The 24,959-nt window shown below is 44.7% G+C and overlaps 1 protein-coding gene and 6 non-coding genes across 8 annotated transcripts; all 7 read left to right on the top strand.

The window, feature by feature from the left end:
- The first annotated feature begins 1,775 nt into the window (after positions 1–1,775).
- On the top strand, positions 1,776–10,112 carry LOC120066449 (60S ribosomal protein L4-A). Of its 2 annotated transcripts, none has more exons than XM_039017820.1 (10): positions 1,776–1,865; positions 2,530–2,701; positions 2,919–3,025; positions 3,493–3,631; positions 4,486–4,610; positions 4,821–4,950; positions 5,461–5,617; positions 8,791–8,874; positions 9,221–9,341; positions 9,966–10,112. In XM_039017820.1, the coding sequence occupies exons 1-10, from the start codon at positions 1,863–1,865 to the stop codon at positions 10,041–10,043; spliced, it is 1,116 nt and encodes a 371-aa protein (XP_038873748.1). In that variant the 5' UTR covers positions 1,776–1,862; the 3' UTR covers positions 10,044–10,112. The 2 variants fall into 2 exon arrangements, with proteins under 2 accessions (XP_038873748.1, XP_038873749.1); XM_039017821.1 differs by lacking the exon at positions 1,776–1,865 and adding an exon at positions 1,890–2,103.
- LOC120066871 lies at positions 2,326–2,424 on the top strand. The gene has a single exon (XR_005478851.1). It is a non-coding gene; the product is annotated as a small nucleolar RNA SNORD16 (small nucleolar RNA).
- Positions 2,770–2,838, top strand: LOC120066870. The gene has a single exon (XR_005478850.1). It is a non-coding gene; the product is annotated as a small nucleolar RNA SNORD18 (small nucleolar RNA).
- Positions 3,266–3,361, top strand: LOC120066872. The gene has a single exon (XR_005478852.1). It is a non-coding gene; the product is annotated as a small nucleolar RNA SNORD16 (small nucleolar RNA).
- On the top strand, positions 4,681–4,749 carry LOC120066866. The gene has a single exon (XR_005478846.1). It is a non-coding gene; the product is annotated as a small nucleolar RNA SNORD18 (small nucleolar RNA).
- On the top strand, positions 8,618–8,685 carry LOC120066869. The gene has a single exon (XR_005478849.1). It is a non-coding gene; the product is annotated as a small nucleolar RNA SNORD18 (small nucleolar RNA).
- On the top strand, positions 8,957–9,024 carry LOC120066868. Its single transcript, XR_005478848.1, has one exon. It is a non-coding gene; the product is annotated as a small nucleolar RNA SNORD18 (small nucleolar RNA).
- Positions 10,113–24,959: the final 14,847 nt, after the last annotated feature.

Here is a 24,959-nt window from a genome sequence, read left to right as displayed (position 1 = left end):
ATGGCCAATATATCACGGCTAAGGGCTTTTCTTAAGCACGACACAATGCGGAGTCCCTGGATACAGCCCTTAGCCGTGGTATATTTGCATATAACACAAACCCCGGAGGTGCCTTATTGCTATTATAAACTGGTTACCAATGTAATTAGAGCAGTAAAAATATGTTTTGTCATACCTGTGGTATACAGTATACCACGGCTGTCAGCCAATCAGCATTCAGGGCTGGAACCAACCAGTTTCTAATAATGGTTTAACCCCACCAGGGCACCATGTTGAGTCGTCTACAGGAACTGAAGAAGGAGGAGGAGACTCTCCTGAAGATTAAAGTTATGCTGCAGGACCAGCTCAACAGACTCAAGGTACGTCTACTGTCTACAGTTCATCATATTTACAATGACGGCCTACCGGGGAACAGTGGGTTACCAAAGGACTCCTGTCTACAGTTCATCCCTCCTGAATACATTAGCCTCTGCTGAGTCCCCAACAACTACCTCTGGTTTTCAGAGGAAATGGAAAGACCCTGTGGGGTTAACGTTTTGGACGAGGCTCCATCTTAACTCCTCCTCTATATCTACTGGTTCAACAGATGAGAACCTCCACTGACAGGTTATCTTCTAGTCAAGACTAGGATGTAGGGCAGCATTTCCTAAACTCGGTCCTGACCCCACCTTCTGTTTTTTTCCCCCAAACGCTACACAGATGATTCAAATTATCAAAGCTTGATGATTAGTTTATTATTTTTTTATCAGCTGTGTAGTGCTAGGGTAAAAAACTAAACGGGGACCCCTTCGGGTAATAAAAAAAAATAAGATAAGATATAATAAGATTCTCTGGTCTGATGAAACCAAGATTGAACTCTTTGGCCTGAATGCCAAGCGTCACGTCTGGAGGAAACCTGGCACCATCCCTACGGTGAAGCATGGTGATGGCAGCATCATGCTGTGGGGTTGTTTTTCAGCGGCAGGGACTGGATACCTTCTTCATAAATACTGGATTATTTGCATTCATCTTGAAGATTTCTGAATTCATTAAAAACGCATTAAAACATTACTTATTTAGTTAGCTTGCTAACTAGATACATCTGTCTGTAATTAGTAAACGTTAACTAACTAAGCTAACATTAGCTGCACAAAACAATAACAGGCAAAGATTGAAAAGAGACAGATTACTAATGTTAACAAACTAGACAAACATTTTAAAACATTACCTCACCGAAGAATAGTTTTTTTTTTTTTAACTGTAAAGCATCGTTGATTATCTTGGAGCACATTTCATTGGGTAGATAGTTAACATAGTTAAATAAATAAAAATATGTTTTTAAGTCAGAAAATCCTAAATACAAATCGGAAAATTGTAACGTTAGTTCACGATTTCATTTGACGTTGGCGCGAAAACAGCCTGTGAATTCTTGACGTCATGATATTAATCAGCACAACGAACACAATTTATTTTTTATTTTTATCAATAGATATTTCACTTGTAAGACAAAATAAGTATTTTGGAACATGTGGTAACTATATTTATTTATGAAAAATACATAATTATCACGAAAGTAGTCCGGTCACCACCCTTGTTTCCTCCGCCGTATTGTGCAGTAGAGACCTAGATTGTCCCATTTATGAAAGTTGTTTTCGCCGTTGTATAGTATTTCAATATTAATATTTTATTGAAGGAATATATATTGACTTATAATATAAACATTTCCCTCTATAGTATTGCATTTATTTAACGTTTAAGTTGCTGGAAGTGTGACGACGTCGGAAGCATATATCGTGTGAGTTGCATTACCAACTTCCTTTTCTACTGTGTCTTCCATTGAGTGAGGAGCGTGGTTCTCGGGGAGCTGAAACACAAATATAAAAATGGTGAGAATCCTGGCTAATTTGTTTCAGTTGCATATACAACTTGGCGTCAACGTTAGTGAGCAAGGTATAGTCCAAAACCGAACAATTGTCTCGCTAAAATCTTTACAAGGCAATACCATTTAACTTCCATGTCGAATCTGAACGAAGTTGACACGAGGAGACATTTTGGATGGGCACGGTTCTAGCCAAGTCACATGTACTTTCCTTGCAACCACAGGCCGGGTTTGCTCAATTATAGGTGAGATTCGTAAACCACTATACCTTTCATCATGCAACTGTTTTGAATATTTACTTAGTAAACCATAGCCCAGTTAGCTACCCACGTATAACGCATCCAAAGCTGACATTATTTGGTTAGTATGCTACCTACTAACATAGCGGTTAATAAGCTAGCCAAGGGATACTGCCACTAGGTCGTGATTTTACTTTTAATATATTGCAGTACTTAACTAAATTGACTTGCTATGATGGTGTAATTTGCGTCCTACTTTGCGATCAGTCGACAGATGCCTACTGTCATATGCTGGCGCAAGTGAATGACGACAACTGAGTCTGAGCAAGATTGCAAACTAATAACTATGTTGGCTAAAGTGAAACATTTCAGATGGGACTCTGTTGGTTAACATCAACATGCGGTACATTGTAACCTTTATGACTTCCTCAGGCTTGTGCCCGGCCTTTAATCTCTATCTACTCCGAGAAAGGAGAGAGTTCAGGAAAAAATGTCGTCATGCCTGCGGTGTTCAAGGCCCCCATCCGCCCGGACATTGTCAACTTTGTACACACCAACATGCGCAAGAACAGCCGTCAGCCCTATGCTGTCAGCAAACTGGCCGGTGAGTGATTTTTTTTTTAAAATCACGTATTCAGTCAAATAAACATTGCTTTTTGGACAGGTTGCAAGCTTTAATGATTAGTTTACACTTCGGTCCGTGTTTCTGAAAGCAGTGATTATACTAGAAGTTATGAAGGGCTTTCATCTGTACCATAAAACCTATAGCAGCCTATTTTGATATGTATAGAGGACCGGTTCTAATGCACTCTGGGTTCCAGGTCATCAGACGAGCGCGGAGTCATGGGGTACAGGCCGAGCAGTGGCTCGTATTCCTCGTGTGAGGGGAGGTGGTACCCACCGCTCCGGTCAGGGAGCCTTCGGAAATGTATCCTTCTCTGAGAGACAGAATTAAACATTTCCTATTAATCTTGCCATGTCTGTAACGGGTACAAATGTGCTACCGGGGTTGTGTTCATTATGGCTCATTGTAATTAAACATTTTGCAGAGTTAATTCGTTTCTGATTGGACAGCACCTCTCTGTTTTAGTGTTCATCCGTTTTGTTGTCTAATGAACGAAGCCCTGGTGGTAATGCATGCTGAGGTGGACTAGACATTCAAGGGGCTTGCAGTGATGTGTAATTTGCGTCCTACATTGAACAGTGGCGTTATGCCTGATGTCGTATGCTGGCACAAGTGGCTGACGAACCTAGCGTCTGAGCAAGGCATTTAGGGACGGCTTCCCAGACACAGATTGTTAGTCCTAGACTAAAGACCACTTAATGTTTGGGAAACTGGCCAAAAAGATAAAGTTCTTAAAATGCGTTTAGCCGTTCCTTGACCCCTGTGACTAGATGTGTCGTGGAGGCCGCATGTTCGCCCCCACCAAGACGTGGCGCCGCTGGCACCGCAGGATCAACACTACCCAGAAGCGGTACGCCATATGCTCAGCCCTGGCCGCCTCCGCCCTGCCCGCACTTGTCATGTCGAAAGGTATGCCGCCCACCATGCTCTGTTGTACTCACTGCATAGCTTAGTCTTCTTACCAGTGTAAATATGTATTTATTTAACCTTTTATACAAGTTCTCATTTTTAGTTAAGACTCTTGTCGCTAGACACCTGTTATGTATTTAAGAAATGACAGGCTCTTAAAGTTTATGATTTTGTCAAGGGGCCCCTTTTCAGCTTCCCAAGAGTCCGGTGAATCCCTCTTTTGGTGTCCCCAGAGTCCGGTGATACCATTTTGTCTGAGTGCAGTTTGAAGGAAGGTGCTGTCTAGCGTTGGATGACTGGAAGTCTATTGGAACAGCTAGCATGCCATCTCTTCCTGTGGATTTCATTGTGCTAACGCTAGGTAGCATTAGCTCGTAAAACAAATTATTTCCTTTATACTGGACACAGACATATATGGTATCTGACTCTGGGGACGTAAAGGGCCTCATTGCCAAAATACAGAACTATCCCTTCAAAATGTTGATTCATTAAAGATGACTTGCTATGACGGTGTAACTTGAGTATTACTGTCCAGTGACGATTTACTGACAGTGGGTTGACAAAACAATTCTGACACAATATTGTATATTAATGTAGATATTGCTAGAGAAATTGGACATTGCAATATAATTAATCTGACGCTGGAGGTGTAGGGTGACGTGGTGGAGGGTGACGTGGTGGAGGGTGACGTGGTGGAGGGTGACGTGGCGAAGGTGGAGGGTGACGTGACGAAGGTGGAGGGTGACGTGACGACGCTGGCGCTTGTGATCCACACCTTCGGTGTATGTTTCTCTGCACAACCTGTAGAACTAGATGGCTGTAAATCTCTAACTAGAGGGCCTCCCCTCCTTCAGGACACCGTATTGAGGAGATCCCAGAGGTTCCACTGGTAGTTGATGATAAAGTGGAGGGTTACAAGAAGACTAAAGAGGCCGTGCTACTGCTGAAGAAACTCAAAGCCTGGAACGACATCAAAAAGGTTAATATAGTTAGAGTTAATACTGTCTCACTGGTCAATGTTCACTTTTCCTCGTCTTATGAGTGACATGAGGCAATGATGAGGTTCCACTTCAGGTCCGTGTTTCTGAATCCTGATTTTGAATGGAAGTCCTGAGCCATTGTGTGATCGTGAATTTGAGTGTCCTTGGGATCAGTGTGTGAGATAAACGTGTCCTCTGGGTGTGTGCAGGTGTACGCGTCACAGCGCATGCGAGCTGGTAAAGGTAAGATGAGGAATCGCAGGCGTATCCAGCGCAAAGGGCCGTGCATCATCTACAACCAAGACCAAGGTGTCACCAAGGCCTTCAGGAACATCCCAGGTATGTACTGGTTAGTCTACCCTGGTGAGAACATGTAGGGATCTCCCATTCTCTCCTACTTTGTCACCCTGTTCCCTGTGTGGGCCACTACTTCCCTCGGTGTAGCAATGCAGGTGCTTCTACTCCTGCATTACTAGCTGTTTGGGTTTTAGGCTGGGTTTCTGTACAGCACTTTGTGATATCTGCTGATGTACGAAGGGCTTTATAAATACATTTGATTTGTAGCTGTGATTCTGAACACAATGATTTCAGTGGAAGTTCTGAACCCTCGTTATCAGTTGTCCTTTTTTTGCCAAGATTTGTATATAAAAAATAAAATATATATATATTTTTTGCATTGAAACAAAACAATACAAACATGAATAATGGATAGGTGTTTTGTGTAAAGGGATAATGGTGAATGTCCTTCTGTACTAAAGACCATCTGCCTCTGAATGACCAATGTAGATGCTCTGAGTACGTGCCTCTTCTCAATACTAAAATGTAACTGTCCTCCCTTCCCTCTACCAGGCATCACCCTACAGAACGTGAACAAGCTGAACCTGCTGAGGCTCGCCCCCGGCGGTCACGTCGGCCGCTTCTGTATATGGACCGAATCCGCCTTCCGTAAGCTGGACCAGCTCTATGGAACCTGGCGCAGATCTGCCTCTCTGAAGGTGGACTACAAGTCAGTAAACCGAGGGTTACATGGGCCTAATCCTAAATGGACTTTATGCTCTTGTGGAGTTCTGATGATTTGATAGGAATGTAACCATGTTACTTAAAACCAATCCAGCATATCGAGGTGGAGTTACTACTAGTGTCCACTAGGGTTAGGGTAACCCTAACCCACTAGGCCAGAATTCTACAGGAACAAACCAAACAAACGTTTTACTGAATGTCAATATGATCTTCAAAATAGATCAATATTTAGAAAACATCAATGTGGCTGTGAACCGTGTCGGTCGGCTCTGTTTAGGTAGGGGGGTGTGGCTGGCCGGCGCTCTGTTTAGGTAGGGGGGTGTGGCTGGCCGGCGCTCTGTTTAGGTAGGGGGGTGTGGCTGGCCGGCGCTCTGTTTAGGTAGGGGGTGTGGCTGGCCGGCGCTCTGTTTAGGTAGGGGGGTGTGGCTGGCCGGCGCTCTGTTTAGGTAGGGGGGTGTGGCTGGCCGGCGCTCTGTTTAGGTAGGGGGGTGTGGCTGGCCGGCGCTCTGTTTAGGTAGGGGGGTGTGGCTGGCCGGCGCTCTGTTTAGGTAGGGGGTGTGGCTGGCCGGCGCTCTGTTTAGGTAGGGGGGTGTGGCTGGCCGGCGCTCTGTTTAGGTAGGGGGGTGTGGCTGGCCGGCGCTCTGTTTAGGTAGGGGGGTGTGGCTGGCCGGCGCTCTGTTTAGGTAGGGGGGTGTGGCTGGCCGGCGCTCTGTTTAGGTAGGGGGTGTGGCTGGCCGGCGCTCTGTTTAGGTAGGGGGGTGTGGCTGGCCGGCGCTCTGTTTAGGTAGGGGGGTGTGGCTGGCCGGCGCTCTGTTTAGGTAGGGGGGTGTGGCTGGCCGGCGCTCTGTTTAGGTAGGGGGGTGTGGCTGGCCGGCGCTCTGTTTAGGTAGGGGGGTGTGGCTGGCCGGCGCTCTGTTTAGGTAGGGGGGTGTGGCTGGCCGGCGCTCTGTTTAGGTAGGGGGGTGTGGCTGGCCGGCGCTCTGTTTAGGTAGGGGGGTGTGGCTGGCCGGCGCTCTGTTTAGGTAGGGGGGTGTGGCTGGCCGGCGCTCTGTTTAGGTAGGGGGGTGTGGCTGGCCGGCGCTCTGTTTAGGTAGGGGGGTGTGGCTGGCCGGCGCTCTGTTTAGGTAGGGGGGTGTGGCTGGCCGGCGCTCTGTTTAGGTAGGGGGGTGTGGCTGGCCGGCGCTCTGTTTAGGTAGGGGGGTGTGGCTGGCCGGCGCTCTGTTTAGGTAGGGGGGTGTGGCTGTCTTGACTGCATCAAATCGTTCTAAAACTAGCTACAGTGTCAAGGCTAGTTGAGGCTATTTTACTGGACACTCCGTCTACAACAACTACATGTGAAACAGCAGCCTACCTGTTGGTTGTATCATTGTAGCCTACTCCTCATTTAGCCTACTCCTCATTTAGCCTACTCCTCATTTAGCCTACTCCTCATTTAGCCTACTCCTCATTTAGCCTACTCCTCATTTAGCCTACTCCTCATTTAGCCTACTCCTCATTTAGCCTACTCCTCATTTAGCCTACTCCTCATTTAGCCTACTCCTCATGTAGCCTACTCCTCATTGTAGCCTACTCCTCATTGTAGCCTACTCCTCATTTAGCCTACTCCTCATTTAGCCTACTCCTCATGTAGCCTACTCCTCATTGTAGCCTACTCCTCATTGTAGCCTACTCCTCATTGTAGCCTACTCCTCATTTAGCCTACTCCTCATTTAGCCAACCTAATTCAGGCATTTTAATTACATTTTGTGTTTGTTAGAAATCTCCCACTTCACCTGATACACATGGAGCCTCTGACTAACGCAGCTTTGACCCTGATACACATGGAGCCTCTGACTAACGCAGCTTTGACCCTGATACACATGGAGCCTCTGACTAACGCAGCTTTGACCCTGATACACATGGAGCCTCTGACTAACGCAGCTTTGACCCTGATACACATGGAGCCTCTGACTAACGCAGCTTTGACCCTGATACACATGGAGCCTCTGACTAACGCAGCTTTGACCCTGATACACATGGAGCCTCTGACTAACGCAGCTTTGACCCTGATACACATGGAGCCTCTGACTAACGCAGCTTTGACCCTGATACACATGGAGCCTCTGACTAACGCAGCTTTGACCCTGATACACATGGAGCCTCTGACTAACGCAGCTTTGACCCTGATACACATGGAGCCTCTGACTAACGCAGCTTTGACCCTGATACACATGGAGCCTCTGACTAACGCAGCTTTGACCCTGATACACATGGAGCCTCTGACTAACGCAGCTTTGACTGACAATAACCAGCTGCTGTACGTGTGTAGACTATGGGTGTCTTTTAATGAGACTCACTCAGAAAACAGTTTTTATAAAAACGTTGAATGTAATTGTCTTTGTTAAAATAGGCCTACCGTACTTTCTCAAAAGAATACTCTCCCAAGTAATATAATACTGTTTGTTGGGATAGTGGAATGACTGTTCTTGTTTTTTTGCACAATGCTTTTTTGGGGAAGGTAAACTACCTTCATACTTTAGTTTTTTTAAATCCAGTACCGGTTACCTTCAGACGAGTCTCGTGGGGTTCGTAGAACATCCCCTTTCCTCAGTGGGGTCCTATTTGGTAGCTTCCGAACGGTGTGGGCTACAGAAGTTGGCACATGGGCGGTTCTCACTTGGGACGTGTCCTCAGATCTCCACCAGTGTATAGAGTGTACTTAATATTGGGCCTTATCTTACCAGTTGGTTAAAACTGGTTGAAATTGAAGTTTGTCATTTCAACTAGTTAGTGATGTTAACCAGTTGGGTGTCATGTTGTAGTGTTAACCCAACTCAGTCCTCCAGAACCCCCAACCAAGCACTTTTGTTGTAGCCCTGAACAAACTGGCCTGATTCAACTCTGAGGGGTTGGTTACTTGACCAGCTGAATCAGGTGTGCTTGTCTTGGTTCTCAAGGATGGGCTTTTAGTGTGTTGGTTAGTAACAGATTGAGAGCTATTTAATTTCTACCGTGATGAGCTTCCACTTCGGTCCGTGTTTCTGATTCCTGATATCTACCAGAAGTTCTGAGTTTGAATGAAATGCTCTAATGGTCTGTTGCTAAACCACATGCTGCCCCCTAACAACCTTAGAGGTCCTGTCTGACCTCTGTCCTGTCTGACCTGTCTCCCTCCTCCAGTCTGCCCATGCACAAGATGACCAACACAGATCTGAGCAGGATTCTGAAGAGTGAGGAGATCCAGAAAGCACTTCGTGCACCAAAGTAAGCCCTGCTCACTTTGTATTGTACAGAGCATTGTGGGTACTGTAGTATGACGTGCTGCATTGTCCTCCACTGTAACATGAAGCCATGATGAGGTTCCACTTCAGGTCCGTGTTTCTGAATCCTGATTAGAATGGAAGTCCTGAGCCATTCCAATAGGCTGCATCCCGAATGGCCCTAGTCCCCATAATGCACTACTGTTGATCAGGGCCAATTGTGCTCAGGTCTAAAGTAGTGCACTATGTAGCGACGTGTTCCATTTGGGATGCTACCATCAACAACGTGAAGGTTCACACGATGCTGCTAGATTTGACCCCCCTCCTGAACCTGTCTGGTCTCCTCACAGCAAGAAGATCAGGCGCAGAGTCCTGAAGAAGAACCCTCTGAAGAACCTGAGAATAATGATGAAGCTGAACCCCTACGCCAAGACAGCCAGACGTCAGGCCATCCTGCTGCATGACCCGGCGGTGAGTAGACAGCCAAAATGGCCGACTAGGGCTCTCAGTTGCATATGAAGGCCTGTATAATAGGGAAACTGGTTAACCGGTGCTGGGCTTAATCTGTCTGGGCTTTACCCCAAATGATCAATGTTTTGTAGTGAGGGAGTGGTGAATAACAGATTGAGCTGTTTAATTCTACACGGAGCTTCCACTTTTGTCTGTGTTTGTGAATCCTGATTTCTAGCAGAAGTTGTGATTTAAAGCCTGTGACTCCCTCCCCACTGCACCTAAACAACGTGACGTACTAGTAGAACCTTCCGTATCAGAAATCCCTCGTTAAATAAATACACTTCTATCACCCCCACATGAATATCCTATCTTGTCCTAATGACAGGTTTCTCTCCCGCGGCCCCCGTACTCTCAATTCAATTTAACCTGTCTAGGAACCCCTCGCCAACAGCCAATGAAATTGCAGGGTGCCAAATTCAATCAACAAATCTCATGATTCAAATTTCTCAAACATACAAGTATTAGACACCATTTTAAGATCTTTATTGGCATGGGGAAACATGTTAACGTTGCCAAAGCAAGTGAAGTAGATAATCAACAATCTAAATATGAACATTACTCTTTCTCCCCCTCTCTTCCCAGATCAAGGCCAAGATGCTGAAGCCTAAGAAGAAGCTGTCAAAAAAGGCCCTAACCAAGGCGGCCCCGGCCAAGGCATAAAGCAGCGTGTCTCTAACAGACTGTGGGGTTCAGGGATGGTTTCAAATAAAATATATAGAAAAACATTAATCCATTTGGCCTTTTATTTCTTTCCTGGTCTTTCTGCAGTCTTTAAAACCCCTCTTCAACAGCCAGTGAAACTGCTGGGCGCCAAATTCAAATACAGAAATACTCATTATAAAAATTCAGAAAACAAAACATATTTTACATAGGTTTAAAGATTAATGTCTTGTGAATCCAACCACGGTGTCAGGTTTAAAAAATAAAATAAAAAAAATGCTTCGACCACGGTGAAAACATACCTTTTGATTATTTGAGAACATAGCCCAGCAGACAAATCATTACAAACAGTAACCAGCCAAGTAGAACAGTTACACAAGTCAGAAATAGATACAATTAATCCCTTACCTTTGATGATCTTCATATGGTTGCACTCAGCAGACATTCATTTACTCAATAAATGTTCCTTTTGTTCGATAAAGTCTCTTTATACCCAAAAACCTCAGTTTTGTTTGTTTTCTTCAGTAATCCACAGGCTCAAACCAGACAGACAAAAAATCCAAATTGTATCTGTAAAGTTCATAGAAACATGTCAAACAATGTTTATATTCAATCCTCAGGTTGTTTTTAGCCTAAATAGTCTAGGTGGATGGATTATCTTGGCAAAGAAGAAATGCTCAATAAAAGCAATGTAAATGAATTTGACTCAACATTTTAGAGAAATAAGCTATTTGTCCTTAAGGAGCATGTCTGGGATCTTTTATTTCAGCTCATGAACGTGGGACCAACACTTCACTTGTTGTTTATATTGTAGTTCAGGGTTCCTTAGGTTCTTATTTTTCAGAGTAAATAACTCACGGACACTAGAGAAACTTTAACCAAGTTTAATTGTCCCCAAAGGTTCTGTACAGCTGAAATCAGATGGCTAAAGATTTCAGACTTCACAGTTTATATACATTCTACTTAAGACACTCCTCTCTCCAATCCTTCCATTTTATGGCTCTACAGGAAGCTAATAAAGAGGATAACAGGATACCAAACATTTATTACTCTCTTAAGAGAATCTGTCCTGACCTCAACCCCTCTTTCATCTAATACCCAGATGTCCATCTGTCTCCCCTGTATCAACACATCACTCTCCTCTCCATGAAAACACATTCCAAAGCCTTGTCTTTCTTCTGAGAACCGGTAACTTCTAACATAAAACCCAGTCTCTTCTGAGAACCATTAACTTCTGACATAAAACCCAGTCTCTTTCATTTCCTATCATTCATTTAATATCTCAATGTTCAAAGTTTAGCCAATCCCAACAGTATTTACATTTCCTACATCCATAGAAACCTGTAGATTAGTTTGTAGTAGCCAGCAGATTCTAACCCCACCATTACACTTCTTTACGCTCAGCTGCACTGGAGTCTGAACACAACCATGGTTACATTAAGACACCATGGAGCCGGAGCAAAGTATTGGGAAAGGGGGATAGCAAGTCAGTTGTATAGTCCACTGAAATGTGTCTTCATTTAACCCAACCTGAATCAGAGAGGTGCGGAGGGCTGCCTTAATGACATCCACGTCTTCAGCGCCCGGGGAACAATGGGTTAACAGCCTTGCTCGGGCAGAATGACAGAGTTTTCGGATCCTGGCCCAACAAATTGTTCGGAAAACGTACTTCGATGCAGGGATGTGATAGGTACTCTTGACCTTTATCCACACGGATATATCAAGAAGATTGAAATACTGCAGAAATGTGGAGTACAGTAGCATACCCCATCCCTGCATTGAGGTACATTTTCTGATCTCCATGTTGTCAATGTAACCATGATTCTGCTGGGTAAGGTACATTTTCTGATCTCCATGTTGTCAATGTAACCATGATTCTGCTGGGTAAGTTTCTAGATACTCTGTGGCAAAGGTACTGTTGACCGTGTTTCCATCGGGGACCGGGTTGAGTTCAATTAGTTTGGGCTTCCTTCTGTTCTGCGTCCTGTCGGTCAGTCTTCCACTTGTTTAATCAATCCACTAGGCTACCTGAGACGGCAGGTAGTGTTGGACCAGTCACCAAAAGGTTGCTGGATTGAATCCCTTAGTTGACAAGGTAAAAATCTGTCGTTCTGCCCCTGAACAAGGCAGTTAACCCACTGTTCCCCAGTAGGCCATCAGTGTAAATAACAATTTGTTCTTAACTTACTTGCCTAGTTAACCTAATTAACTAGGGTGTTTCCTAACGCTGTTTACTTTTCTGTCTGTCAAGAACAATTCAATCCAGCTCAATTTAACTAAATAATCAACGCTGAATCAGTTTGAATACAGGCTAATTCATACCGATATGCTCTGACTTCGCAAGTTAATCAGATATATGAACGCTGTATAGACTAGAGGACAGTGAAATACATTATGTTTTCTTCTGTTCCTCTTGTTGATGGCGCTTACGGCAATATTTATTTACACCGGTCTTCCGGGACAGCATGGTCTAGTGTGGAGAAGCCTGACACCTAGTGGATTATAGTGGTACTGCCCTAATGTGCGTTATGAGTTGAGTTGGATACAGAGACCAGTAGACATAGGATTATACACATCAATGACAGAAACTCACTCTACCGTCACTTTGAGGTTATACAGTACATGACGATTAGGCCAATTCAAACCAATAACCTCTGTTTCACCACGCCTGTCTTCCTTTCGTTGAAAATCCTGAGCTCATTGGTTAAAAACAAATCAGACTTGTTTTAAGCCAGTAGCCTATGATCTTGTAGCTCTCCTTGACATGCAATGACTTTATCCTTGATAGTAGGAGGCATTTATTTTTTTCTGTTTGTTTCTTGCTGGAATAGGTGTTTCTTTGAAATGTTAACTAAGATGGCTCACGAATGTGGCTCACTAAGATGGCTCACTAATGTGGCTCACTAAGATGGCTCACTAATGTGGCTCACTAAGATGGCTCACTAATGTGGCTCACTAAGATGGCTCACTAATGTGGCTCACTAAGATGGCTCACTAAGATGGCTCACTAATGTGGCTCACTAAGATGGCTCACTAATGTGGCTCACTAAGATGGCTCACTAATGTGGCTCACTAATGTGGCTCGATGGACCAGTGGTCAAGACACTGCACTGTGGGCCGAAGGGGTTGTTGGTTGGAATCCTACATAGGACTTCTGTAGATTGTGGTTGTTCAGCGTAATCTGCAGTGTACTGAACAGTGTACTGTTGTCCATGACACCACAGACAGTGATACAGGTGTTCACCAGTGCCTCCTGTGCCATGGTTCCAGTGGTACACTCAGCAATATGGCATCTCTTTCACACAGACACACAATGGGTCAGAAATATAAGTTGAAGCATTTGGCGTTTCTTTACTTCCATTCTTGAAACATTTATTCTTAGTTGATCGTTAGATGTGAACGTATAGTATGTGTGTAGGCGACATCTTATCTATGTAGTCGTTGAACCATACGGCTGATATGTGATATTTATGTACAGTATCTAATGAAGGAAGAACAACCACTTTGAGAACAACCACGCAGGTCTCCAAACACTATATCGGTCTTCTCTGTCAAACCTATCATATTACGGTTTAATTGGTCAACTTGACACGGTTAACAATATAGCATCTGAAGAGGCATTCTATGACCATCTAATTATATTTACACTTCTGTTCTAATTATATTTACACTTCTGTTCTAATTCTATTCACACTTCTATTCACACTTCTGTTCTAATTCTATTTACACTTCTGTTCTAATTCTATTCACACTTCTGTTCTAATTCTATTCACACTTCTGTTCTAATTCTGTGCACTATGGGATACTGTATATTATGTAGGACTACATTCCTGCTGTCTCTAGAGAGTTGAAAACAGCAGGTCTGGGACAGGTGAACAGGTCAGGGTTCCATAGCCGCAGGCAGAACAGTTGAAACTGGAGCAGCAGAATAACCAGGTGGACTGGGGACAGCAAGGAGTCATCAGGCCAGGTAGTCCTGAGGCATGATCCTAGGGCTCAGGTCCTCCGAGAAAATGGAGAAGAGAGAGAATTAGAGAGCATACTTAAATTCACACAGGACACTGGATAAGACAGGATAAATACTCCAGATATAACAGACTGACCCTAGCCCCCTGACACAAACTATTGCAGCGTAATTCATGGAGGCTGAGACAGGAGGGGTCAGGAGACACTGTGGCCCCATACGATGATCCCCCCAGACAGGGCCAAACAGGCAGGATATAACCCCACCCACTTTGCCAAAGCACAGCCCCCACACCACTAGAGGGATATCTTCAACCAACAATTTACCATCCTGAGACAAGGCTGAGTATAGCCCACAAAGATCTCTGCCACGGCACAACCCAAGGGGGGGCGCCAACCCAGACAGGAAGATCACGTCAGTGACTCAACCCACTCAAGTGACGCACCCCTCCTAGGGACGGCATGGAAGAGCACCAGTAAGCCAGTGACTCAGTCCCCTATTCTGTTCTATTGAGGCAAAAATAGCCTTCTAGTTCGCTGTTTTTTTGTTGATTCTTTCCAATGTGTCAAGTAATTATCTTTTTGTTTTCTCAGGACTTGGTTGGGTCTAATTGTTGTTGTTGTCCTGGGGCTCTGTGGGGTGTGTTTGTGTTTGTGAACAGAGCCCCAGGAGCAGCTGGCTTAGGGGACTCTTCTCCAGGTTCATCTCTCTGTAGTTGATGACTTTGTTATGGAAGGTTTGGGAATCGCTTCCTTTTAGGTGGTTGTAGAATTGAACGTCTCTTTTACAGATCTTGATACTTAGCGGATATCGGCCTAATTCTGCTCTGCATTATTTGGTGTTTTACGCGACCATAAAGGGCAATGGTTCCATAACTGATTAAAGTATTTTGTTGCCAGATCCTAATTGGGATGTCGAATTTTATGTTCCTTTTGATGGCATAGAAGGCCCTTCTTGCCTTGTCTCTCAGATCGTTCACAGCTTTGTGGAAGTTACCTGTGGCGCTGATGTTTAGGCCGAGGTATGTATCGTTTTTTTGTGCGCTCTAGGGCAACGGTCTCTAGATGGAATTGGGCCTGTAAGTAAGCATTTCACTGTAAGGTCTACACCTGTTGTATTCGGCGCACGTGACAAATAAACTTTGATTTGGTGGACATTCCGGAAGTCAACATTCCAATTGCACGCACCCTCAACTTGAGACATTAGTGGCATTGTGTTGTGACAAAACGGCACATTTTAGTGACCTTTTATTGTCCCCAGCACAAGGTGCACCTGTGTAATGACCATGCTGTTTAATCAGCTCCTTGATATGCCACACCTGTCAGGTGGATGGATTATCTTGTCAAGGAGAAATGATTACTAACAGGGATGTAAACAAATTTGTGCACAAAATTTGAGAGAAATACGTTTTTTATGCAAATCTTTAATTTCAGCTGATGGGACCAACCTTTACCTGTTGCGTTTATGTTTTTGTTCACTGTAATTGTAAAAGTAAAATAACAAATAGCTTATTTTAAGCAAAACCAGATGGCTCCATATTATAGTTTTTTAAATTTACGGATAGCCAGGGGCACACTCCAACACTCAGACATAATTTACAAACGAAGCATTTGTGTTTAGTGAGTCCTCCAGATCAGAGGCAGTAGAGATGACCAGGGATGTTCTCTGTTTAGTGAGTCCTCCAGATCAGAGGCAGTAAGGGATGACCAGGGATGTTCTCTGTTTAGTGAGTCCTCCAGATCAGAGGCAGTAGGGATGACCAGGGATGTTCTCTGTTTAGTGAGTCCTCCAGATTAGAGGTAGTAGAGATGACCAGGGATGTTCTCTGTTTAGTGAGTCCGCCAGATCAAAGTCAGTAGGGATGACCAGGGATGTTCTCTGTTTAGTGAGTCCTCCAGATCAGAGGCAGTAGGGATGACCAGGGATGTTCTCTGTTTAGTGAGACCTCCAGATCAGAGGCAGTAGGGATGACCAGGGATGTTCTCTGTTTAGTGAGTCCTCCAGATTAGAGGCAGTAGGGATGTTCTCTGTTTAGTGAGTCCTCCAGATCAGAGGCAGTAGAGATGACCAGGGATGTTCTCTTGATAAGGGAGTGAATTGGACCATTTTCCTGTCCTGTTAAGCATTCAAAATGTAACGAGTACTTTTGGGTGTCAGGAAAAAGTACATTATTTTCTTTAGGAATGTAGTGAAGTGAAAGTTATAAATAGTAAGTATAAATAGTAGAGTAAAGATACCCCAAATAATTATTTAAGTTCTACTTTAAAGTATTTTTACTGAAGTACTTTACACCACTGATGATCCCAGATCAGCTCCTACTCAGAGAGGCTTTGTGGATGTGAGCCCAGAGATCCTGTACGTGGACGAGCTAAGGAGCAACTGGAGGAGGAAATTATGTCCCCAGACATTTTAATCTATAGAAGGGGTTTAGAAAATCTAACCCTGTCAATCTGACTGGTAAAATCATGGGTACACTCATATAAATAAAATCTAGATTCTACATCTCTGCTTTTCATCCAGTGGAATCCAGACGACCTGGTGGTGCACAATCTTGACAAGGGCCCATAGGGCTTCACCCTAGTGCACTATGGGATACTGTATATTATATAGGACTACATCCTAGTGCACTATGGGATACTGTATATTATATAGGACTACATCCTAGTGCACTATGGGATACTGTATATTATATAGGGCTTCATCCTAGTGCACTATGGGATACTGTATATTATATAGGACTACATCCTAGTGCACTATGGGATACTGTATATTATATAGGACTACATCCTAGTGCACTATGGGATACTGTATATTATATAGGACTACATCCTAGTGCACTATGGGATACTGTATATTATATAGGACTACATCCTAGTGCACTATGGGATACTGTATATTATATAGGACTACATCCTAGTGCACTATGGAATACTGTATATAATATAGGACTACATCTTAGTGCACTATGGGATACTGTATATTATATAGGACTACATCCTAGTGCACTATGGAATACTGTATATAATATAGGACTACATCTTAGTGCACTATGGGATACTGTATGGGATACTGTATATTATATAGGACTACATCTTAGTGCACTATGGGATACTGTATATTATGTAGGACTACATCCTAGTGCACTATGGGATACTGTATATAATATAGGACTACATCCTAGTGCACTATGGGATACTGTATATAATATAGGACTACATCTTAGTGCACTATGGGATACTGTATATTATATAGGACTACATCCTAGTGCACTATGGAATACTGTATATTATATAGGACTACATCCTAGTGCACTATGGGATACTGTATATAATATAGGACTACATCCTAGTGCACTATGGGATACTGTATATTAAATAGGACTACATCCTAGTGCACTATGGGATACTGTATATAATATAGGACTACATCTTAGTGCACTATGGGATACTGTATATTATATAGGACTACATCCTAGTGCACTATGGAATACTGTATATTATATAGGACTACATCCTAGTGCACTATGGGATACTGTATATAATATAGGACTACATCCTAGTGCACTATGGGATACTGTATATTATATAGGACTACATCCTAGTGCACTATGGGATACTGTATATAATATAGGACTACATCCTAGTGCACTATGGGATACTGTATATTATATAGGACTACATCCTAGTGCACTATGGGATACTGTATATTATATAGGACTACATCCTAGTGCACTATGGGATACTGTATATAATATAGGACTACATCCTAGTGCACTATGGGATACTGTATATTATATAGGACTACATCCTAGTGCACTATGGGATACTGTATATTATATAGGACTACATCCTAGTGAACTATGGGATACTGTATATTATATAGGACTACATCCTAGTGCACTATGGGATACTGTATATTATGTAGGACTACATCCTAGTGCACTATGGGATACTGTATATTATATAGGACTACATCCTAGTGCACTATGGAATACTGTATATAATATAGGACTACATCCTAGTGCACTATGGGATACTGTATATTATATAGGACTACATCCTAGTGCACTATGGGATACTGTATATAATATAGGACTACATCCTAGTGCACTATGGGATACTGTATATAATATAGGACTACATCCTAGTGCACTATGGGATACTGTATATTAAATAGGACTACATTATGGACAGTATATCATTGTCTCCAGCCGGTGTATTGATCAGCAGGAATAAATCAAATGTGAAATGTGATAATAGTATCCCTAACTAGCCTTGAAAAAGTTAATCCATTCTTCTCTAGTTAAAAATCTCTCTCTCCATCTTCTGAATCACTCTTCTCACATCAGTAGTTTACAGCTATGTTTCAGAGAGGGAGGACAGAGTTCCTGAAACCATACAAGACATGCTTAGACAGAGTTCTCCCCCCCACATACACACATTACCTCAGTTGTAATAGTTAATTGTATTTATTTGCACTTTTCAATTGTAATTAGTGGACAGAGATAACAGTTTAATTATAAAAAAATAAAAATCACAGTACAGCGCGAATGAAAAATAAAACAGTGGAGCCGAGGCATAAAGTAAAAGATGGTTGACATAATTACATAACAGTAATAGTAAGGGGATACAGACAGAGCAGAGCACGGCTAATTGGACATGACTTCTGTAACCTCATCATTGGCACTGCCAGCTTGACACAGACTGGGTCTGCATACCAAATGGCAGCCTTTCTCTATATAGTGCACTACTACGTGCCCAGGGTCACTCTATCCCCCTACGGGCCCAGGGTCACTCTATCCCCCTACGGGCCCAGGGTCACTCTATCCCCCTACGGGCCCAGGGTCACTCTATCCCCCTACGGGCCCAGGGTCACTCTATCCCCCTACGGGCCCAGGGTCACACTACCCCCCTACGGGCCCAGGGTCACTCTACCCCCCTACGGGCCCAGGGTCACTCTACCCCCCTACGGGCCCAGGGTCACTCTACCCCCCTACGGGCCCAGGGTCACTCTACCCCCCTACGGGCCCAGGGTCACTCTACCCCCCTACGGGCCCAGGGTCACTCTACCCCCCTACGGGCCCAGGGTCACTCTACCCCCCTACGGGCCCAGGGTCACTCTACCCCCCTACGGGCCCAGGGTCACTCTACCCCCCTACGGGCCCAGGGTCACTCTACCCCCCTACGGGCCCAGGGTCACTCTACCCCCCTACGGGCCCAGGGTCACTCTACCCCCCTACGGGCCCAGGGTCACTCTACCCCCCTACGGGCCCAGGGTCACTCTACCCCCCTACGGGCCCAGGGTCACTCTACCCCCCTACGGGCCCAGGGTCACTCTACCCCCCTACGGGCCCAGGGTCACTCTACCCCCCTACGGGCCCAGGGTCACTCTACCCCCCTACGGGCCCAGGGTCACTCTACCCCCCTACGGGCCCAGGGTCACTCTACCCCCCTACGGGCCCAGGGTCACTCTACCCCCCTACGGGCCCAGGGTCACTCTACCCCCCTACGGGCCCAGGGTCACTCTACCCCCCTACGGGCCCAGGGTCACTCTATCCCCCTACGGGCCCAGGGTCACTCTATCCCCCTACGGGCCCAGGGTCACTCTATCCCCCTACGGGCCCAGGGTCACTCTATCCCCCTACGGGCCCAGGGTCACTCTATCCCCCTACGGGCCCAGGGTCACTCTATCCCCCTACGGGCCCAGGGTCACTCTATCCCCCTACGGGCCCAGGGTCACTCTATCCCCCTACGGGCCCAGGTCCAAAGTAGTGCTCCAAATAAGGAATGGGGTGCCAGTTGGGATGTACCCAGGGACTACAGCCTAAGGCAGGGCTGTGTTCAGTAGGGCTAGCATGCTAGTTGTTCCTGTGGACTTCCAGTCATTGCACGACTTCGCATTGGCTAACTTCCGTCATGCTGGACGCAGAGACATAAAATGTTTATCCACAAGTTCATCTCTGGGTCAGTAGATAAAGGGCCTCATCTGACTCTGGGTCAGTAGATAAAGGGCTTCACCTGACTCTGGGTCAGTAGATAAAGGGCTTCACCTGACTCTGGGTCAGTAGATAAAGGGCTTCACCTGACTCTGGGTCAGTAGATAAAGGGCCTCATCTGACTCTGGGTCAGTAGATAAAGGGCCTCATCTGACTCTGGGTCAGTAGATAAAGGGCCTCATCTGACTCTGGGTCAGTAGATAAAGGGCCTCATCTGACTCTGGGTCAGTAGATAAAGGGCCTCGTTTCCAACATCCAGAACAATTCCTTTTAATACATGGAAGTAGCAGAGAGACTTATTTGTAGTGCTCTCAGTTTGATAGGGGGCATGTTTTAAGTTCAATGAGACACACTTTATGTGAAGTGGACTACTAGGCTTATTAAGTATATTTAGGCTAACTTCAGACAGTGGCTCCCACTTATCCACACCTGTAGCTGATCCAAGTCTACAGACCGTGGTGTGTTGTGGGAGTGATCTCCTTGACGAGTCACTTGGAGGGAACCTGCCAACCAGCCTGATCAACTTCTAAGGCCAAGAACCAGTCCTGTCCACTAACAGTTAGTGCTATCCGATCCTTGGCACGTCCCTACCCTAACAGTTAGTGCTATCCGATCCTTGGCACGTCCCTACCCTAACAGTTAACCGTTATCCTACCCGTAACTGTTTAAAATGTCACCTTCAAAGGGGTGGCAGAGTTGGACGTCCCAAGGATCCTGTTTAGCTCCTTGGGTCCACTAATCCAGAGAGCTTGGTGAGCCGGCCAGGCTTGAAGAGAAGGTCTGAAAACTCACAACCAACATGACATTGGACCATAAAGGCACTGAAACACTCACAACATAAAGGACCCTACAGCCATGTCTCAGGGTTACCATCAGCGTTGGGCCATTTCCATTCCAGTAAATTCACTAAGTAAACCAAATTCCATTTCCAATTCCAAATGTTCCTCATTGAAGATAATTGGAATTTCCGTGTACTTCCTGAATTGCCTGTAATTGATCCCAATCCTGGCATAGAGCGTGTTGAAAAACAAAACAAAAGTATGAATGAATCAGTCTTCTAAGGCGGTCTAGCTGTAGGCTGGTCTCTCCAGATGGTGGTTATGTATGTGCCATTACTTGACTTGTACCCATTGACACCAAGGTAAACCATGGTTAGCCTGAATCCCAGATCTGTTTGTGCCGTCTTGCCTATGTCCCTCAAATTCAAATCTGGACCTCAAAGCCAGTTGAACTGCTTTGTATCATTCTTCCCCTCTAATTAGGGACTCATTTAGACCTGGGACACCAAGGGTACATTCATTCTGCCAAACAGGTAGAACAGAAAAGCAGCAGTAGTCCGGACCTCGTAGGGTAATACGTCTTTGATAATGACAGAGTTGGCAAGACCTCACAAACAGAGCTGGGACTCCTGAGCAGTGGCATCACTAGACTTTATGCTACCATCCTTCACCATGACAACAAGCTCCACCTGGCTCCCTGCTGGATAAATCCTTAAACAGGGATTTCTGAAAAACCTGGAAAATGTAGGGACATTTTGCAACCCGTTCAATTGTGAATAAATAGACTACTTGGAGGCAGGAAGCTCAGAAGGAGCACTGATCCCTAGCCTATCACCATTAGCATTACTACCACTGATCACTGGCCTATCACCATTAGCATTAGCATTACTACCACTGATCCCTAGCCTATCACCATTAGCATTACTACCACTGATCCCTGGCCTATCACCATTAGCATTACTACCACTGATCCCTGGCCTATCACCATTAGCATTAGCATTACTACCACTGATCCCTGGCCTATCACCATTAGCATTACTACCACTGATCCCTAGCCTATCATCATCATCATCATTACTACCACTGATCCCTAGCCTATCATCATTAGCATTACTACCACTGATCCCTAGCCTATCATCATTAGCATTACTACCACTGATCCCTGGCCTATCACCATTAGCATTACTACCACTGATCCCTAGCCTATCACCATTACTACCACTGATCCCTGGCCTATCATCATTAGCATTACTACCACTGATCCCTAGCCTATCACCATTAGCATTACTACCACTGATCCCTAGCCTATCATCATTAGCATTACTACCACTGATCCCTAGCCTATTATCATCAGCATTACTACCACTGATCCCTGGCCTATCACCATTAGCATTACTACAACTGATCCCTAGCCTATCACCATTAGCATTACTACCACTGATCCCTAGCCTATCACCATTAGCATTACTACCACTGATCCCTAGCCTATCACCATTAGCATTACTACCACTGATCCCTAGCCTATCACCATTAGCATTACTACCACTGATCCCTAGCCTATCATCATCATCATCATTACTACCACTGATCCCTGGCCTATCATCATCATCATTACTACCACTGATCCCTAGCCTATCACCATTAGCATTACTACCACTGATCCCTAGCCTATCACCATTAGCATTACTACCACTGATCCCTAGCCTATCATCATTAGCATTACTACCACTGATCCCTAGCCTATTATTATCAGCATTACTACCACTGATCCCTGGCCTATCACCATTAGCATTACTACAACTGATCCCTAGCCTATCACCATTAGCATTACTACCACTGATCCCTGGCCTATCATCATCATCATCATTACTACCACTGATCCCTGGCCTATCATCATCATCATTACTACCACTGATCCCTAGCCTATCATCATCATCATTACTACCACTAATCCCTAGCCTATCATCATTAGCATTACTACCACTGATCCCTGGCCTATCATCATCATCATCATCATTACTACCACTGATCCCTGGCCTATTATCATCAGCATTACTACCACTGATCCCTGGCCTATCACCATTAGCATTACTACCACTGATCCCTAGCCTATCATCATTAGCATTACTACCACTGATCCCTAGCCTATCATCATCATCATTAGCATTACTACCACTGATCCCTAGCCTATCATCATCATCAGCATTACTACCACTGATCCCTAGCCTATCATCATCATCATTACTACCACTGATCCCTAGCCTATCACTATTAGCATTACTACCACTGATCCCTAACCTATCACCATTAGCATTACTACCACTGATCCCTAGCCTATCATCATTAGCATTACTACCACTGATCCCTAGCCTATCATCATTACCATTACTACCACTGATCCCTAGCCTATCATCATCATCATTACTACCACTGATCCCTGGCCTATCATCATCATCATTACTACCACTGATCCCTAGCCTATCATCATCATCATTAGCATTACTACCACTGATCACTGGCCTATCATCATCATCATTAGCATTACTACCACTGATCCCTGGCCTATCATCATCATCATTAGCATTACTACCACTGATCCCGGGCCTATCATCATCATCATTAGCATTACTACCACTGATCCCTAGCCTATCATCATCATCATTAGCATTACTACCACTGATCCCTGGCCTATCATCATCATCATTAGCATTACTACCACTGATCCCTGGCCTATCATCATCACCATTAGCATTACTACCACTGATCCCTGGCCTATCATCATCATCATTAGCATTACTACCACTGATCCCTGGCCTATCATCATTAGCATTACTACCACTGATCCCTAGCCTATCATCATCACCATTAGCATTACTACCACTGATCCCTGGCCTATCATCATCATCATTAGCATTACTACCACTGATCCCTGGCCTATCATCATCATCATCATCATCATCATTACTACCACTGATCCCTGGCCTATCATCATCATCATCATCATTACTACCACTGATCCCTGGCCTATCATCATCATCATTAGCATTACTACCACTGATCCCTGGCCTATCATCATCATCATTAGCATTACTACCACTGATCCCGGGCCTATCATCATCATCATTAGCATTACTACCACTGATCCCTAGCCTATCATCATCATCATTAGCATTACTACCACTGATCCCTGGCCTATCATCATCATCATTAGCATTACTACCACTGATCCCTGGCCTATCATCATCACCATTAGCATTACTACCACTGATCCCTAGCCTATCATCATCACCATTAGCATTACTACCACTGATCCCTGGCCTATCATCATCACCATTAGCATTACTACCACTGATCCCTGGCCTATCACCATCACCATTAGCATTACTACCACTGATCCCTAGCCTATCATCATCATCATTACTACCACTGTGCCCTGGCCTATCATCATCATCATTAGCATTACTACCACTGTGCCCTGGCCTATCATCATCACCATTAGCATTACTACCACTGATCCCTAGCCTATCATCATCATCATTAGCATTACTACCACTGATCCCTGGCCTATCATCATCATCATTAGCATTACTACTACTGTGCCCTGGCCTATCATCACCATCATTAGCATTACTACCACTGTGCCCTGGCCTATCATCATCATCATTAGCATTACTACCACTGTGCCCTGGCCTATCATCATCATCATTAGCATTACTACCACTGTGCCCTGGCCTATCATCATCATCATTAGCATTACTACCACTGTGCCCTGGCCTATCATCATCATCATTAGCATTACTACCACTGTGCCCTGGCCTATCATCATCATCATTAGCATTACTACCACTGTGCCCTGGCCTATCATCATCATCATTAGCATTACTACCACTGTGCCCTGGCCTATCATCACCAATTCAGCTCAACGACACCCACACTGCTCAAGTCATAGGCACCTTTTTTAGTCTAATGATGTTGGTAGAAGACTGCCTCAGTAGCCATGGTAGCCTATAGAGTGCTATGGGTACTCGGTAATTGGCTGGTCTTCAGTAGCTAACTATAGACTGCTATGGGTACTCGGTAATTGGCTGGTCTTCAGTAGCTAACTATAGACTGCTATGGGTACTCGGTAATTGGCTGGTCTTCAGTAGCTAACTATAGACTGCTATGGGTACTCGGTA

The sequence above is a fragment of the Salvelinus namaycush genome, chromosome 21 (assembly GCF_016432855.1).
Source record: "Salvelinus namaycush isolate Seneca chromosome 21, SaNama_1.0, whole genome shotgun sequence".
Lineage (NCBI taxonomy): Eukaryota > Metazoa > Chordata > Actinopteri > Salmoniformes > Salmonidae > Salvelinus > Salvelinus namaycush.
The sequence above is the reverse complement of the archived record's forward strand: the minus strand, read 5'-3'. Positions and strand labels throughout refer to the sequence as shown.

Coding starts and splice junctions, on each gene's coding strand:
- LOC120066449 (XM_039017820.1), top strand. Junction 3,632..4,485: donor CGCACTTGTCATGTCGAAAG/GTATGCCGCCCA, acceptor CCCCTCCTTCAG/GACACCGTATTGAGGAGATC. Junction 8,875..9,220: donor AAAGCACTTCGTGCACCAAA/GTAAGCCCTGCT, acceptor GTCTCCTCACAG/CAAGAAGATCAGGCGCAGAG.